A 15095-nucleotide genomic window follows, 5' to 3' on the forward strand; every position below is an offset into this window, starting at 1 on the left:
GGGGAGCGTTTCTGACCTAACGAGACAGCAGATGCAAACAGCAACGATCCGTCGGATTCTGAGCGGACTAAGGCATGTGTGTGCTTACGTTGTTACTTGCGTATTATCGAATGCATATCCTTCTAGTCTCCTGGATTGCATAGGAGTGCAAGGCTGCTCTTCACCTGTGAACATGAAGTCTGCCTTTTATTCTTGCCTCGCCCTTCTATTTCCTCCCTCTCCTAATGGGTGTTAACTTTTCTTTTTATGGTTTATGGGAGAATGCTAGAAACCAACTTGGTATTACGCTTTGTCCTTCCTTTGCTTCATCCTTTGTCTTATAAGCAGTTATGTGCATGAATGTAGATGGGTTTGTATGTAGCATTCTATATACTCTCTTCTCCATCTCACTTTTTTTACCCGGCAACATAGCTTAGTGATAAAATCCTAGTAACATATAGAGACATTTTTCTTTCCTCTTTATAGCTGCAGAGGTTTTATTGTGTGGATGTTTCTTAATTTGTTCAACCAGTTCTTTATTAATGGACAATTGGATTCTTCACAGGCTTTTGCCATTACAAACAGTCCTGTAGTGAAATCACACTCAACATCACTTATCATCAGGGAAATGCAAACTAAAACCACAATGAACTCTCACCTCACACTTGTCAGGATGGCTAAAAAACACAAATAACAAGTGTTGGTGAGGATGTGGTATGGCGGGGGGGGGTGGGGAGGAAGCTTCATTGACTACTAGTGGGAATGCAAACTGTTGTGTCCACTGGGGAAAACAGTATGAGGTTTCCTCAAAACATGAAAAATAGAACTATACTATGACCCAACAATTACACTCCTAGGACNCACTCCTCTCTGTCCTTAGCACTATTCACAACAGCCAGGCCATGGAAGCAGCCCAAGTGTCCATCGATACATGAATGGATAAAGAAAATGGAGTATTATGCAGCCATAAAAAAGAACGAAATCTTGCCATTTGCAACAACATGGATGTGGCTAGAGAGTATAATGCTAGGCAAAACAAATCAGAAAAGACAAATGCCATGTGATTTCACTCATATACATTACTTCCTATTTTTTACCCTCTGGGGTAGATTTCTAAGAGTGAAAATGCTAGGTCAGAGGATAAATGAATATGTAATGTTAGTAGATGTTGCCAAACTGCCCTGCATAGAAGCTACACCACGTAGAGTTTCTCCACAGCCTCATTATCAGAATGTGTTGTCAAGTTTCTGGATTTTTTTTTTAATAGTTTATTGTCAAGTTGGTTTCCATATAACACCCAGTGNCAAATGTCTGTTATTATTCCCCAGAGAAGCCGTCTGGTCCAGGGCTCTTATTTGTTGGGAGATTTTTGATANCTCTTGGTTTCATTGATGTGTTCAACTGTTTCTTTGATTTCTATACTGTTTATTTCTGCTCTGATTTTTACCATTTCTCTTCTCCTTCTGGGCTTGAGGTGCTCTTATTGCTCTCCCTCTAGTTCCTTTAGGTGAGCTGTTAGGTTTTGCACTTGCGCTTTTTCTAATTTCTTGAAATAGGCCCAGAGTGCAATGTACTTTCCTCTTAGGACTGCCTNTAAATATTTAGGCGCTCCCATATTTGGTGCATAGACATTTATAATTGTAAGTTCTTCCTGATGGATAGGATCTGTAATTATTACATAATGCCCTTCTTCATCCCTTGTTGCTGTCTTTAATTTAAAGTCTACCTTGTCTGATATAAGTATAACTACTCCAGCTTTCTTTTGACTTCCCGTAGCATGATAGATATTTCTCCATCTCCTTACTTTCAATCTTATGGTGTCCTCAGGTCTAAAATGCATTTCTTGTAGACAGCAAATAGATGGATTTTGTTTTTTTTTTATCCATTCTGCTACCCTGTGTCTTTTGATTGGAGCATTCAGCCCATTTACATTCAGTGTTGTTATTGAAATATATGGGTTTAGAGTCATTGTGTCGTTTGTGGGATTCATGCTTGTGGTGGNCATTTTGCCAGTTTCACTATGATAGGTCGTAAAGATCAAGTTATGTCTGAGGGAAGTTCTCTGTGTCTCTTGGATTTCAACATCTACTTCCCTCCCCAGGTTGGGGAAGTTCCCTGGTATAATTTGTTCCAGGACTCCTTCAGTGCCTTTCCCTCTCTCTTCCTCGTCTGGGATTCCTATGATACGGATATTGTTCTGTTTGATTGTATCGCTGAGCTCTCGAACTCTCCTTTCACGTTCCTGGATCAGTTTATCTCTCTTTTTCTCAGTTTCATCTTTTTCTATAATTGTGTCCTCTAAATCACTTATTCTCCTTTCTGCCTCTTCAACCCATGCATTGGGCGCCTCCATTTTATTAGGTATCTCATTTACAGCATTTTAAAATTCATCATAACTATTTTTAAGCCCCATAATGTTTGTAGCAATAGTTTCTCTGGTGTCCTCCATGCTTTTTTCAAGCCCAGCGATTAATTTTATGATTATTGTTCTAAATTCTTGTTCAGTTATGTTGCTTATATCTGTATGGAGCAGTTCTTTAGCTGTCATTTCGTCCTGGAATTTCTTTGGAGGAGAGTTCTTCCATTTCGTCGTTTTGGTTAGCTTTCTATCTCTTGTAAGTTTTAAAAGCTTGTTGTACACTCTGCCCCTGTGAGCTCTGCTATATTGAAGAGGGCGCTTTGACTGTCCAGGGCCTGTCTGTTCAGGAAGTGTTCTTTGAATGGTGTCTCTTGGTTTCTCTTGTTGAGCGTGTGGTTATTTTGTTTCCCTACTCATAGTGGTATTTGGGACTCTCCACCATGTGTAGTCTGGCTTGTTTCTTGAGGTGCCCTGAAGAAAGCAAGCAGACACCACCTAGGGAACACAGGTGCCAAATGCACAGACAAACCAATAAACACGCAAACCCAGGCTCAGGTAAAAACAGCTACGGTAACAAAACAGCTCTCTGGGGGGGATGGGTGTGCTTTGGTGCAGGCAGGTCCCGCCTCCACTGTGTGCTGCTGGCGGCTCCCTGAGGCCCCGCCTTGGTGGCTTTGGGGAGAGGAATGGCGTCGCCCCAGCCGTTTCTCAACCACGCCTTGCAAATCCCTCCTTCGGTCTGGTCTCCCTGTGCTGAAGATGTAGGCAAGGTGGGCTGAGTTCTGTGCCCCACACCCTGCCTCGTTTCCAGGTCTGGTCGGAGGGCTTTGTTTATACCGCGGGAAACAGTCCCGCAGGTCACGCTTCCCTGCTGCCCGGGGTCGAGTAGGGGGTGGGAAGTGTGCAGCCTCAGATCCGCCAGATCCGCCGGGGTCAGGCAGCGACACAACCCAAGCGCCTGCGGGGCACGCGGGTCCGCCGCGTCCAGGCCGCCGCCGCCAGGGTTGGGGCCGGGAGCGCTGCAGTGTTTCCTGGCGCCTTCCGGGACCGGGGGCACCTCGTTGAAAGTCAGCCCCCCAGCCGGAAACGCACTGTCTTTCCAAGCCGAGGTCTTCCTCTTCTCCAGGGACGGTTCCCCGCGCAGTCTCAGCTTCCCTTTCCTTTCCCCTGGACCCCCCGCAGCTCACGCAGCCGCTCGCAGGCCGGGCTCCCTCCCTCCCGCCGTGTGGTGTCTCCGTCCGCACTCCCGCCCTCAGGAGGCCTCCTTCCCAGTGTCTTCCGTCGCCTTCTCTTCCCAGACGCCTGCGGCGCAGTGTCCCCGGGCCTCAGGCCTTCTCTGAGAGATGGGCGCAGGCGCAATGCCCGGAGCGCCCTGCTTCCGCGCCACGAAGTTTCTGGATTTTTATAAATCCGACAGGTGGGGGCTGGTGTCTCGGGGAAGGCTTACTTTGCTCATTTTCCTTTATTATGAAAAAGGCTCAGCCTTTTCTTCGTAGGGTGAGGAACCAGTTGTGTTTCTGTGAACAGTCTGTACGGGAGTGGCGGGCAGGCCGGGGAGAGGGTCCCCCGTCCGCGCGGCCGTGTGCGCCTCTGTCCCGGGAGCGGGGTGCTTCCCGCCCACAGACACGGCAGAGGTGACCGAGGGTCGGTGTCGTGACTGGCTTACGGTGTAAAGCAAGGAAAATGGGACGTCACCCCCGTGACCGTGTCATATAAGACTCCGTTAAGCAGACTGGCCGAGGGTCCTCCCTGCCGCCTCGATGAAGGTGGGACCACGGGGTGCCCCCCGCCCAGCGGGACCTGCTGGCAGCTGTGAGGGCCTGCGTGGCCTCCGGCCGGCGGGCCGCGTCCTCGCAGAGCCGCAGGGAGAGGAGGTCTCCCAGCAGCTTGATGAGTTTGGGGGCGTTTCTTGCGCACTTAGGCCTCCGGGTGAGAATGGAGCTCGGCCGACGGTGGCGTGAGGCCTTGCTGGGCGCCGAGCAGAGGGCCCATCCGGTGCCGCTGTGCTCACTCTCCGTGCTCGGAAAGCGGGAGGTAAGAAATGTGTCTTATTCTGTGGTAGCTTGTCATACAGCAGTAGATATCTGAATTTTTTTAAAGTATTTATTTGTGAGAGAGAGACAGAGCGTGAGCAGGGAGGGGCAGAGAGAGAGGGAGACACAGAGCCTGAAGCAGGTTCCAGGCTCCGAGCTGTCAGCACAGAGCCCGATGTGGGGCTCGAACCCGTGAATCGCAAGATCATGACCTGAGCCTAAGTTGGACGCTAAACTGACCAAGCCACCGCTGCCCCAACAGCAGTAGATCTCTAATACCAAGATAGTACCTTCTAGTCTGTGTTACAAGCTGCAAGTATTTTGTTCTTTTTTCTCATTTGCCTTTTTTTTTTTGCTTTTAGTGTCTTTTGTTACCCAGGTGTTTTGTTCTTATATAATCTAGTTTATCTGTCTTCTCCAGTATTGTTTCTGAATTTTCAGTTATAGCTAGAAAAGTTGTGCCCACTTGCAGATAATAAAGGGATTTACCTCTGTTTGCTTCTGTTACTTGTATGGGTTCATTTAAGTTTTTTATTTTAATTCCAGCAGAGTTAACATAGAGTCATGTTAGTTTCAGATGTACAGTATCTGCCAATTTATTACGTTACTCAGTGCTCATCATAAGTGTCCTCTTTAATGGCCATCGCCTATTTCACCCACCCCTCCACCTCTGCCTCCCCCTGGCCCCTACCTCCCCTCTGCTGACCACCAGTGTGTTCTCTGTAGTTAAGAGTCTGTTCCTTGGTTTCTTTCTTTTTCCCCCCTTTGCTTGCTTGCTTGTTTCTTAAATTCCACATATGAGTGAAATCACATGGCGTTTGTCTTTTCTGACTTGTTTTGTCTGCCATTATACTCTCTAGCCACATCCATATTGTTGCAAATGGTAAGATTTCATTCTTTTTTATGGCTGCGTAATACTCCGTTTTCTTTATCCATTCATGTATTGATGGACACTTGGGCTGCTTCCATAGCTTGGCTGTTGTGAATAGTGCTGAGTACAGAGAGGAGCGCGTGTATCCTTAGAATTTGTACTTTTTTTTTTGGCGTAAAGACCCAGTAGCGAGATTACTGGACGGTAGAGAGTTCTATTTTTCATGTTTTGAGGAAACTTCATACTGTTTTCCCCAGTGGCCATACCAGTTTGCATTCCCACCAGTAGTCAACGAAGGTTCCTCCCCCCCACGCCACATCCTCACCAACACTTGTTATTTGTGTTTTTTAGCCATCCTGACAGGTGTGAGGTGAGATTTCATTGTGGTTTTAATTTGCATTTCCTGATGATGAGTGATGTTGAGTGTGATTTCATGTGTCTGTTGGCCATCTGGATGGATGTCTTCTTTGGAGAAAGGTCTGTTCTTGTTTTCTGCTCCTTTTTAAATTGGATTATTTGGGTTTTTTTGGATGTTGAGGTTTATCAATTTATATATTTTGGATACTAATCCTTTATCAGAGCTATCGTTTGCAAATAGCTTCATCCATTTTGTACGTCATCTTTTAGTTTTGTTGATTGTTTCCGTTGCTGTGTGGAAGCCTTTTGTTTTGATGTGGCCCCAATCGTTTGTTTTTTTCGTCTCCTGTATTTAAATATTGAGTTTACATCAGGTGGATCTAGGTGGGAGGCGTGGGCCCCAGTGCGTCCTTCACCGATGTCTAGGCACTTGTCCCAGAGCAGTTTGCGGAACGTCGTTCATGGCCTTCCCGGCACGCCATCTTCTCTGTAATCATCTGTACGAAATTTCTACATGTAATTGGGTCATTTCTCAAAGTTTCTCCTCCTGCCCCATTGGCCTTTCGTCTCTGCAACATGTCACGCTGTGCTGTTCAGGTAGAAAAGCTCTGGAGTTTGTTTACTGTCCGTCGGGCTTGCCCCTACTTGTACTTGTTTTTCAGAGTTTGCCTGGCTGTTCCGCCTGTTCGTGCTTTCCCAAATCCACTTCATAAACAACTTGTTTAGCTCTAGGAAAAGAAATCTGTCAGTATTTTAAAAGGTTTTCTGCTTGTGGGGTTTTTTTTGTTGGTTTGTTTTGTTTTGTTTTTTTTTTTTAGAGAGAAAGGAGAGAGAATCTTAAGCTCCATGCCCAGTGCAGAGCCCGACATGGGGCTCGATCCCACAGTCCTGGGATCATGACCTGAGCTGAAACCAAGAGTTGGACACTCAACCAACTGAGATACCCAGGCACCCCTGTCAGTACTTTAAATATGCTTATGTAACATTTAAGAGTTAACTTAGGGAGAGCTGACTTCTGTAATGTGGGGTTTCTCTTTCCAAGAGTAAGGTACATCTTTCCAGGTGATTGCATCTTCTTTTGGGCTCTCAGGAGTGTCTTACAGTTCTCTTCATACATGTTTAAGATATTTCTTGTTAAGTTTGTGCTTTGTATTTATTCTTAAGACTTCTTATATTCAAAGATTGATAGTTGTAAATGAGATACGTGTCTTGGGGAGGTGCAGTTTTTGTTAGATTTTTGAGATCAGTGTCCTCATTTTTACAAAACAGATTTGGAAGATTTTTTTAAAAAAATTTTTAATGTTTATTTATTTTTGAGAGAGAGAGAGAGAGAGGGAGGGAGAGAACATGAGCAGGGGAGGAGCAGAGAGGGAGAAGAAGACATAGAATCTAAAGCAGGCTCCAGGCTCTGAGCTGTCAGCACAGAGCCCGACGCAGGGCTCAAACCCATGGATCGCGAGATCATGACCTGAGCCGAAGTCTGACACTTAACCGACTGAGCCACCCAGGGGCCCCAGGAAGATTTCTTTTGTTATTACTTATGCTCTGCAGTGGCTTAAGTAGCATGAGGATATTAGATCTCTGAAGGACTGGTCGAGTCCCCTGTGCACCTCTCTGCCTGGTGGGTTGTTGTTGTTTTGAGAAACTTTCTCTTGAGAGAGAGAGCACATGCGAGCAGGGGAGAGGGGCAGAGGGAGAGAAGAGAGAATCCCCAGTGTGGAGCCTGATACCAGACTCGACCTCATGATTGAGATCGTGGGCTGTGAGATCATGATCTGAGCCGAAATGAAGAGTGAGACAGTCAGCTGACAGAGCCCCCAGGCGCCCCTGCTTTGAGGAACTCTTGTGAGGTTATTTCTTCTGTGATGATTGGTCTGTTTGCATTCCTGTTGGGACTGGGGTCAATTTGAGTAAGTTGTATTTACCTTAAATGTTATTCTAGGTTTTCACATTGATATGCATAGAATTATACAAAACTATCTCGATTTATAAAATTTCCTTTTGCAGTGATTTCAAATTAATCATTAAGAAATCTTGGACTGAGAAAGGAAGACTTGGGACATTTGCTGGCATAGCTATAATAATTAATACTATGGTCATTAATAATTAATAATATGGTCATTAATAATTAATATGGTCATTAATAGCGACCATATCTAATGAAACTGTTTTAACTGGTTAGCTGTTTTCTCCTCCTTTCCCTCCTCCTCTTGACAGTAAATGTGTATTCCCCAGGCTGTGCTCATCTCACATATACTCTTCTTAATGTTTATTTATTATTTTTGAGAGAAAGAGAGAATATCCCACCACACTGTCAGTGCAGAGCCCAAAGCGGAACTTGAACTCATGAACTGTGAGATCATGACCCGAGCCAAAATCAAGAGTCGGACGCTTAACTGCTGAGGCCCCCCAGGTGCCCCAAGTAAGCTTCTACATTGCACAGAATCAAGGTCCTGTAACGTCTCCGGGGACAGAAATACACTTTGCATAATTTTTAATTACGCAAACCAGTGTTTGTTCATGTTTAATACTAGACACCGTGCTCAGCATAGTGGGGTGGAAGAGACAGAGACGACCGTGTCCCCTGAGGGGGTGCGTACAGCCGGTGTAGTAACACCTCCGCTGTGGGCACGTCGGTTATGGCGATACAGCTCCGGTTCACTGGAAGGGACTCTTCCGTCAGTAGCCAAGGCTCTGCCGAATGTGTGCGGCATCTCATTTCCAGACACCACGTTCGGTCCTTCGTGTTACTCTCTGTAGTGGCGTAAACCTCAGATCATCGGCCCCGCGTGTGGTCCGTCACTGTCACCCACACATCCCGTGTCCCTCTCCCCAGTCCGCTGCTTCTGTGCCTCCCTGGTGAACCCCTGACTCTGCTCACAAGGCCCCTGCCTCTCGGCCTCCACCACACCATGACGGCCTGGCCTCCCTGCAAATTCATGCACACAGCTGGTTAGCCTTTTGTGCATTTAACTTTCGAAAAATGTATTATGTTGGCATCTAACTGCTGAAGTTTTGGCTTTATTAACTGTTCAAGTTTATGATTGAAAGAATTTGTTCAGTAGGTGTTTTCTATTAACTGCTTTTAATGTTTGCTTCGACCCTCCTTTTTTCTTTTTTTTAATGTTTTACTTATTTCTGAGAGAGAGAGAGAGAGAGCACATGTGAGCAGGGGAGGGTCAGAGAGAGAGGGAGACACAGAATCCCAAACAGGCTACAGGCTCTGAGCTGTCAGCACAGAGCCCGACACGGGGCTCGAACCCACGAACCATGAGATCACAACCTGAGCAGAAGTCGGACGCTTAACCCAACTGAGCCGCCCAGGTGCCCCTCGACCCTCCTTTTAAAGGCTTTCAGCCTTGGGTACTGAAGCCATGGGTACTTGCCTGTAGAAGGAAGAGCAGACAGCACAAAGCAGGAAAACTTTATTGTGAAGATGCTGGATTCATTATTTGTTAGCATGGGTTAGATTAAAATTTCAGCTTTTGAGTTTTGTTTAGATTTTAACTTCTTAAACAGTTAAGAACCAGTTATCTTATTAAATAATAGGTATCTGATTGCTTTGTACTTTCTTCATATATTTTTTTAAAGTTTTATTTAAAACTCTCTCAGAGTAAGCAAGGGAGGGGCAGAGAGAGAGGGAGAGAGAATCCCAGATGCAGGGCTTGAACTCACAAACCGTGGGATCCTGACTTGAAATCAAGAGTGGACACTTAACCGACTAAGCCACCCCGGCTCCCCAGACTTCCTTCATATTTGAGTGTTGACTTCTTGTAAAGACTGATAGTGTCTCTATCAGTGTTGGTTCTGAAAGACTGTTATGGTTAATTATATAAAATAAATGACCGGGGTACCTGGGTGGCTCCGTCGGTTAAGCGTCTCACTTCAGGTCAGGTCATGATCTCACGGTTTGTGAGTTCGGGCCCCACATCGGGCTTTGTGCTGACACCTCAGAGCCTGGAGCCTGCTTCAATTTCTGTGTCTCTGTTTCTTTCTGCCCCTCCCCTGCTCGCCCTCTGTCCCTCTCTCTCTCTGCCTCAAAAATGAATAAGCGTTAAAAATTTTTCTTAATAAAAAAGTAAATGACCTGATTCTATTAGTTTCTCTCATTTTTATAGGTTCCTTAATTTAGTCTAAGAATTGACCAAATAAAAAAATGCCCTCTAAGGAATTACCGTAATATAGCTTGAGGAAAATAATATCTGCCTGATAGAATTGTTGGTAGTTAATACACTGTACAGTTCAGGATGCAAGGCCTCAGTGTTTGAGCTGTTGTGGTTCGGACTGGGAGGGGTATTCTGGGACAACATGTGAACGGACTTGACCGAACCCTCTGGGGGACATCTTGAGAAGAAAACTCTCATTTTGCCCAGAGGTGGTGGCAGCCTAGAGGGGACCTAGGACCGTGCAGTAGACAAAATGGAAAGTAGTCTCCTGTTTTCATCACAAAGACCTTTATTTAATTTGTGAAAGTAGACAATGAGAGCCTGTGTTTTGTTTTGGTTTGGGTTTTTTTTTTTTTTTTTTTGGACCTTTTCTAATAATACCCATGCCTCTCATTCTGGCTGGTTTCATCCTGCTGACATACGGTAGTCATGATCTCTATGCGTAGATTTAAGGTACTGCTTCACTCAAAACATGATAGCAGTACATTTGTTGGTAAATTCCCAGAATTTTGCAAACATATCGATAACTGTATTACAGTAATCGATTCATCAAACTCCACGAATAGTTACTGAATGTGTGCTTCGTGCCAGGCTTTGTTGTCAGCTCGGGGCACAACACGAAACAGACAAAAGCTCTTGCCCCAGTGAAGCTTACCTTCTACAGGGGCGAGGGGCAGTAAATAGTATGTAATTAGGTCACGTGTGAGAAGGAGGAAGTTGCAAGGAGTAGAGAAGATCAGGGGCGCTTGCGTTTGGTGACTGAGTTGCAGTTTTAAATATGGTCATTCATCTAGAGACTTCCTGAGAAGGGGATATTTGAGGAGAGATTCAACAGAGGTGAAGTTAGCTGGGATGACAAGGACCTCTGCGTAATCTGTCAGTGGGAGTATGATTGACACATTTGCCTAGAACGAAAGGAGTGAGGAGGGAGAGAGGTGGTCAGAGAGGTGATTCCAGATGAGACAAGGACTTGGGGGTCACTGTAAGGGACATATCTATGGTCACGTATCCCATTCATATTACATATTAAATGTAGACCTAACGAGGAGGAGGAAGAAGAGAACATGGTTGAATTTGTGCTCTATTCTTTGATTCTGTAGGTATCCTTCGGCAGCTTGTATGTGCCATTCTTGTGCCGAGTGGAGGAAGTACAGTGATCAAATGGGACAGGAGCCAGCTGCGACCTCTGCAGACGCTGTCCTGGGCCGTTGCCCATCGCTGTGTTTTGTGTGTTAGTCATTGCGCCTGACACTTTACATCTCTTATGTAATTCTAAGTATTTTATTTAATTCTGAGTATCAGGTGAGGCAGATTGTAGTCTTTCCTTGGAATACAGTTGATGAAAAGGAGGCTAAGAGAATTTGGTGATTTGTCTAAAGCTGCACAGCCAGTGTGTGACAAAATGGGGTTAGAACTCGAAGCTTGTCTTTTCATGATACCATCGGTTCCCAGATCGGGTTGTGGGTCACAGTTCACCAGGAAGCTTTTCAGAGCTGTAGATTCCTTACTGTCAAAGCTATGGATTCCAAATCTACGGATACCTTAACCTCTGCTTTCAGTAATAAATTGAACTGTAACTGCTGAATCTAGTATAGGCATTAGGGCAGGTTCCATCTCTGATTGGAAATAGAACTATTTTCTACAGGTTGCTTATTTTTAATAACAGATTTTAAGATTCTTAGGTCAAAAGAGTCCTAGAATTTTATGGTGGAAAGGGACTTTGGGTAGACTGTATGATACATGACGTACTTGTATTTTCCTCATGAAAAGCCAGAATCTGAAAAAAATTACCACACCGAAAGCAATGCAGAGCAAAGGTAAACTATCCTTTAACACGGGCAAATAAATAAGTAACTATTTTGCTCCCATTGGCTTTCCTAGCACTGACACATTGGCCTGTAGTTTTAATTGTTGAATTCTTTCCATTTTCATTCAGTGCCGTCCGTGTATCTTCTTATATTTGAGTCTTTGCTAACGGTGTGCATAGGGGTCCTAAATCGGTAGTTGAGAAGTGCTACTGGGTTATTTGGAATGCAGTGGCCGGGAGCTTGGTGGATGATTGACAAATGTCCCAAAGGGTCTAACGTAGCTGTTCTTCTCTTTCAGGAGATTGAAGATGGCCCCTCAGCTATGCTAGGCCTATGATGGGAAGTGCCACAGTTCGCTATTTCTGTTACGGATGTCTCTTCACGTCTGCCACCTGGACGCTTTTGCTTTTTATTTATTTCAACTTCAGCGAGGTGACTCAGCCACTTAAGAATGTGCCCATCAAGGGGTCCGGGCCCCATGGACCTTTTCCCAAAAAATTCTATCCCCGTTTCACTCGAGGCCCAAGTCGAGTGTTAGAGTCACAGTTCAGAGTAAACAGAATTGATGACATGATAGATAATCAGATTGAAGATCCAGAAAAAGGCAACATGAAATTCTCTTCTGAATTGGGTAAGTGTGTTGGACTCTTAGGGGGATGTCAGACTATTTAATCATTGGAGCTTTCAGTTCAGTTCTTGAGTCACGCGTTGCTCAGGGGATTAGAAATGGGTCATTTTTGCCCACCAATTTATTTTGTTAATGAGCTAGCTGAGGTTCTAGGATTTTGCAGACTCAGTGGGGAGTTATATTCTGATTTACTGTTTCTGACTTCAGTATTTTATGAGGACTTGGGAGAAAGTAATAAGGTCCAGAATAGGGGGGAAAAAAAAGAAAAATTGAGTGGAAAGAAAATGGAACCTATGGGGAAGGATTTTAATCGTTAGCGTTATTTAATACGGGAAAGAAATGGTTGAAAGATAACTTGACTATATATAAAGTATTATGAAAGGTAGAGTTAATTAAAACAGAAGATAGACCGTTGGGTTCAGAGGTAAGCTGAGATTACTTCTATCTAATAAGATTTTTACTTATAAGAATTGTTAAGATGCTGGAGTATATTAAATACAGGAGTTTATAAAATCTTAGTATAAAAGGGAAACTTTTTTCTTCAGAAGTTATATTCTGTTCAGTTTGGAATTGAGAATCTACTTTATATGTCTTTTGGATACTGTAATTCTGGAGTCCTGGTTTTAGCGATTTTATTTTAAGGAATAAATGAGCCATTTTGGTTCTCTTTAAAACTTCAAAAAGAAAGAACTTTAATCTTGTCCTTAGAAATCTCAAATAATAAGTGACGTAGGAGTAAAAGGAAGAGATTTTGAGAGATTGAAAGATCCACAATTAATAAAGGAAGTGTTAAAATAGATTTTTTTGTTTGATAATAGTTTCAAAGAAATAAAATCAATTTCTAGGACTTAATGATTCTCTAATACACGATGTTGAAAATATTTAAAATTACATGAGGAAATGGAAACTAATACCTCAGTTTTCATAAAATATACTTTCTAATATTTCTCAGACTACCGTACGGACACTTTAAAAGCATTGATAGGAAAATGTCTAGTGTCTTTACTTATCTTGGTAAAACTCTGCAGGTATGATTTTGGTAAACTTTTATTCTGGTGAAACTGCAGGTATGATTTTTAACGAACGTGACCAGGAGTTGAGAGACCTGGGCTACCAGAAACACGCCTTCAACATGCTCATCAGTAACCGCCTGGGTTACCATAGAGACGTGCCGGACACCCGGAACGCCGAGTACGTTTCGCGTTAGTGTGCGCGCCTGACACAGGAAGTCGTGGGGACCGCGTTGCTAGGCCCCGCCATGCAGGGCAGCAGACACGTCACAGATTTCTGCCCTGCCCACGCCGGAAGCCCGTGGTCTGAGATTGTACTGCCCGTGTTCTAGAGCTTGCTGTGTCTCTCTTGAAATTTAAAATCCTGGGGGAAAGGAGGGAGGTACCAACTGCGTATAATGAGATAACCTTCTGAACGCAAGGTGGTTTTTGGTGTTTATTGGATCTGTGGTCAAGGGGATTAAAAATCAGTGGAGAATTGTATTCATCGTCTCACTTTCCTGTCTTCATTGTTTTTGTTGCTTCAGAGGCTTTTCATTCACGTGGGTGACAGCCCGGCTGCCATAGGCAGGCCTTGCTGAGCATGTGTGTTTGCTCGGCCCGGTGTTAGGTGTGGGAAGGCCGCAGAGTGAGACGCGGCCCCCCGGGATCGCGGGGCTGGGGACCTCGCGGGGGAGTTATGAGGAGCCGGGTAATTGCGGTGGTAAATGAGGGCTGTGGTAGGAATCGGTGAAGTGGGGACCCCCCCCAAACCAGAGCAGTCAGGGGAGGCCTCCTAGAGGATGAGCGTTGTGCAAGGGACCCCTCCCGAGCCTGGGGGCACCTCCCAACCTCCCATGCATGGGGTTACCACCCGTGCCCGGAGGGCAGGTGGAGTGGGTGTGCTGCTGGGAAAGGCCCTGACCGCAGCGCTGTGGCTGTGGCGGGGAAGCCCCGCAAGCCGTGGTGGCCAGGGCCCGGCTGCCGGGAGGCTTGTAGGCCGCACAAAAGAATAGGGAATTCTAGATTTTATTCTTAAAGCTGGGGTTTTTTATTATTGTTGCTTAAAGCCACCTGACCCTTTTTAATAGAAAAGAAGCTGTTTTCTATCACAATAGAAGCTGTTTTGTTATCCTGATTTACATCCTAGTTTACTCAAATCTTTTCCTAAAGTTGGGCAAAAAATAGCTTTCAGATACAAAGTTTTATGTTACTTTCTTTTGAATGTTTACTGTGTAGAGGCTGTTCATTAGCTTATGAGTGCTGCATTAAAAACCTGTAGTGATTTCATACAGTTAATAACACATTTTTATGTAAAATCTACTAAAAAAATCATTTTTTAAATACTGACCTGAAAATATTTGAATATTGACCTGAATATTGAAAATATTAAATATTGACCTGAAAAGTGGAGCAGCAGGTATTGGAGGGAAGAATTAATAAAATGTAAAGCTCCTGAGTAGGACACATGGTGCATTCTTCAATGCTTTTTCAAAAACTTTTGTTACGATGGTGGGAAGGAGGCTGAACGGCGGCGGTTACTGTTGAGTGAATAATGACCTAAAACATCTGAGCCTTCTCCGATGTCGCCTTTCCCCATTCACCTCTTTACAGATGTAAAGACAAGTCCTACCCCGCGGACCTGCCAGTCGCCAGTGTCGTCATCTGTTTCTACAACGAAGCCTTGTCGGCCTTGCTCCGTACGGTGCACAGCGTCCTCGACCGCACGCCAGCCCGGCTCCTTCACGAGATCATCCTCGTGGACGACGACAGTGACTTCGGTAAGGCCCGTGGCAGTTGAAGCCGTGGGGTCCGGGCTGACGATTGTGGTCGCGTGAGCATCAGCCGAGCTGACTGTCGGGGTAGGTGGCAGACACGACCCTCGTCCGCAGGGTTGCAGCGGGG

General features: G+C 44.9%; 1 protein-coding gene across 2 annotated transcripts in view; it reads left to right on the plus strand.

The window, feature by feature from the left end:
* Nucleotides 1-15095, plus strand: part of GALNT11 (polypeptide N-acetylgalactosaminyltransferase 11) — a 44643-nt gene that overhangs the window by 11966 nt on the left and 17582 nt on the right. For both annotated transcript variants that reach the window (XM_077761203.1, XM_077761205.1), the window contains exons 2-4: nucleotides 11872-12204; nucleotides 13269-13392; nucleotides 14805-14971. In XM_077761203.1, coding sequence (XP_077617329.1) covers nucleotides 11907-12204; nucleotides 13269-13392; nucleotides 14805-14971 — 589 coding nt within the window. In that variant the 5' untranslated portion in view covers nucleotides 11872-11906. The remainder of the gene's footprint in view (nucleotides 1-11871; nucleotides 12205-13268; nucleotides 13393-14804; nucleotides 14972-15095) is intronic.

Source organism: Crocuta crocuta, unplaced genomic scaffold, assembly GCF_008692635.1.
Source record: "Crocuta crocuta isolate KB4526 unplaced genomic scaffold, BGI_CrCroc_1.0 scaffold408, whole genome shotgun sequence".
Taxonomy (NCBI): domain Eukaryota; kingdom Metazoa; phylum Chordata; class Mammalia; order Carnivora; family Hyaenidae; genus Crocuta; species Crocuta crocuta.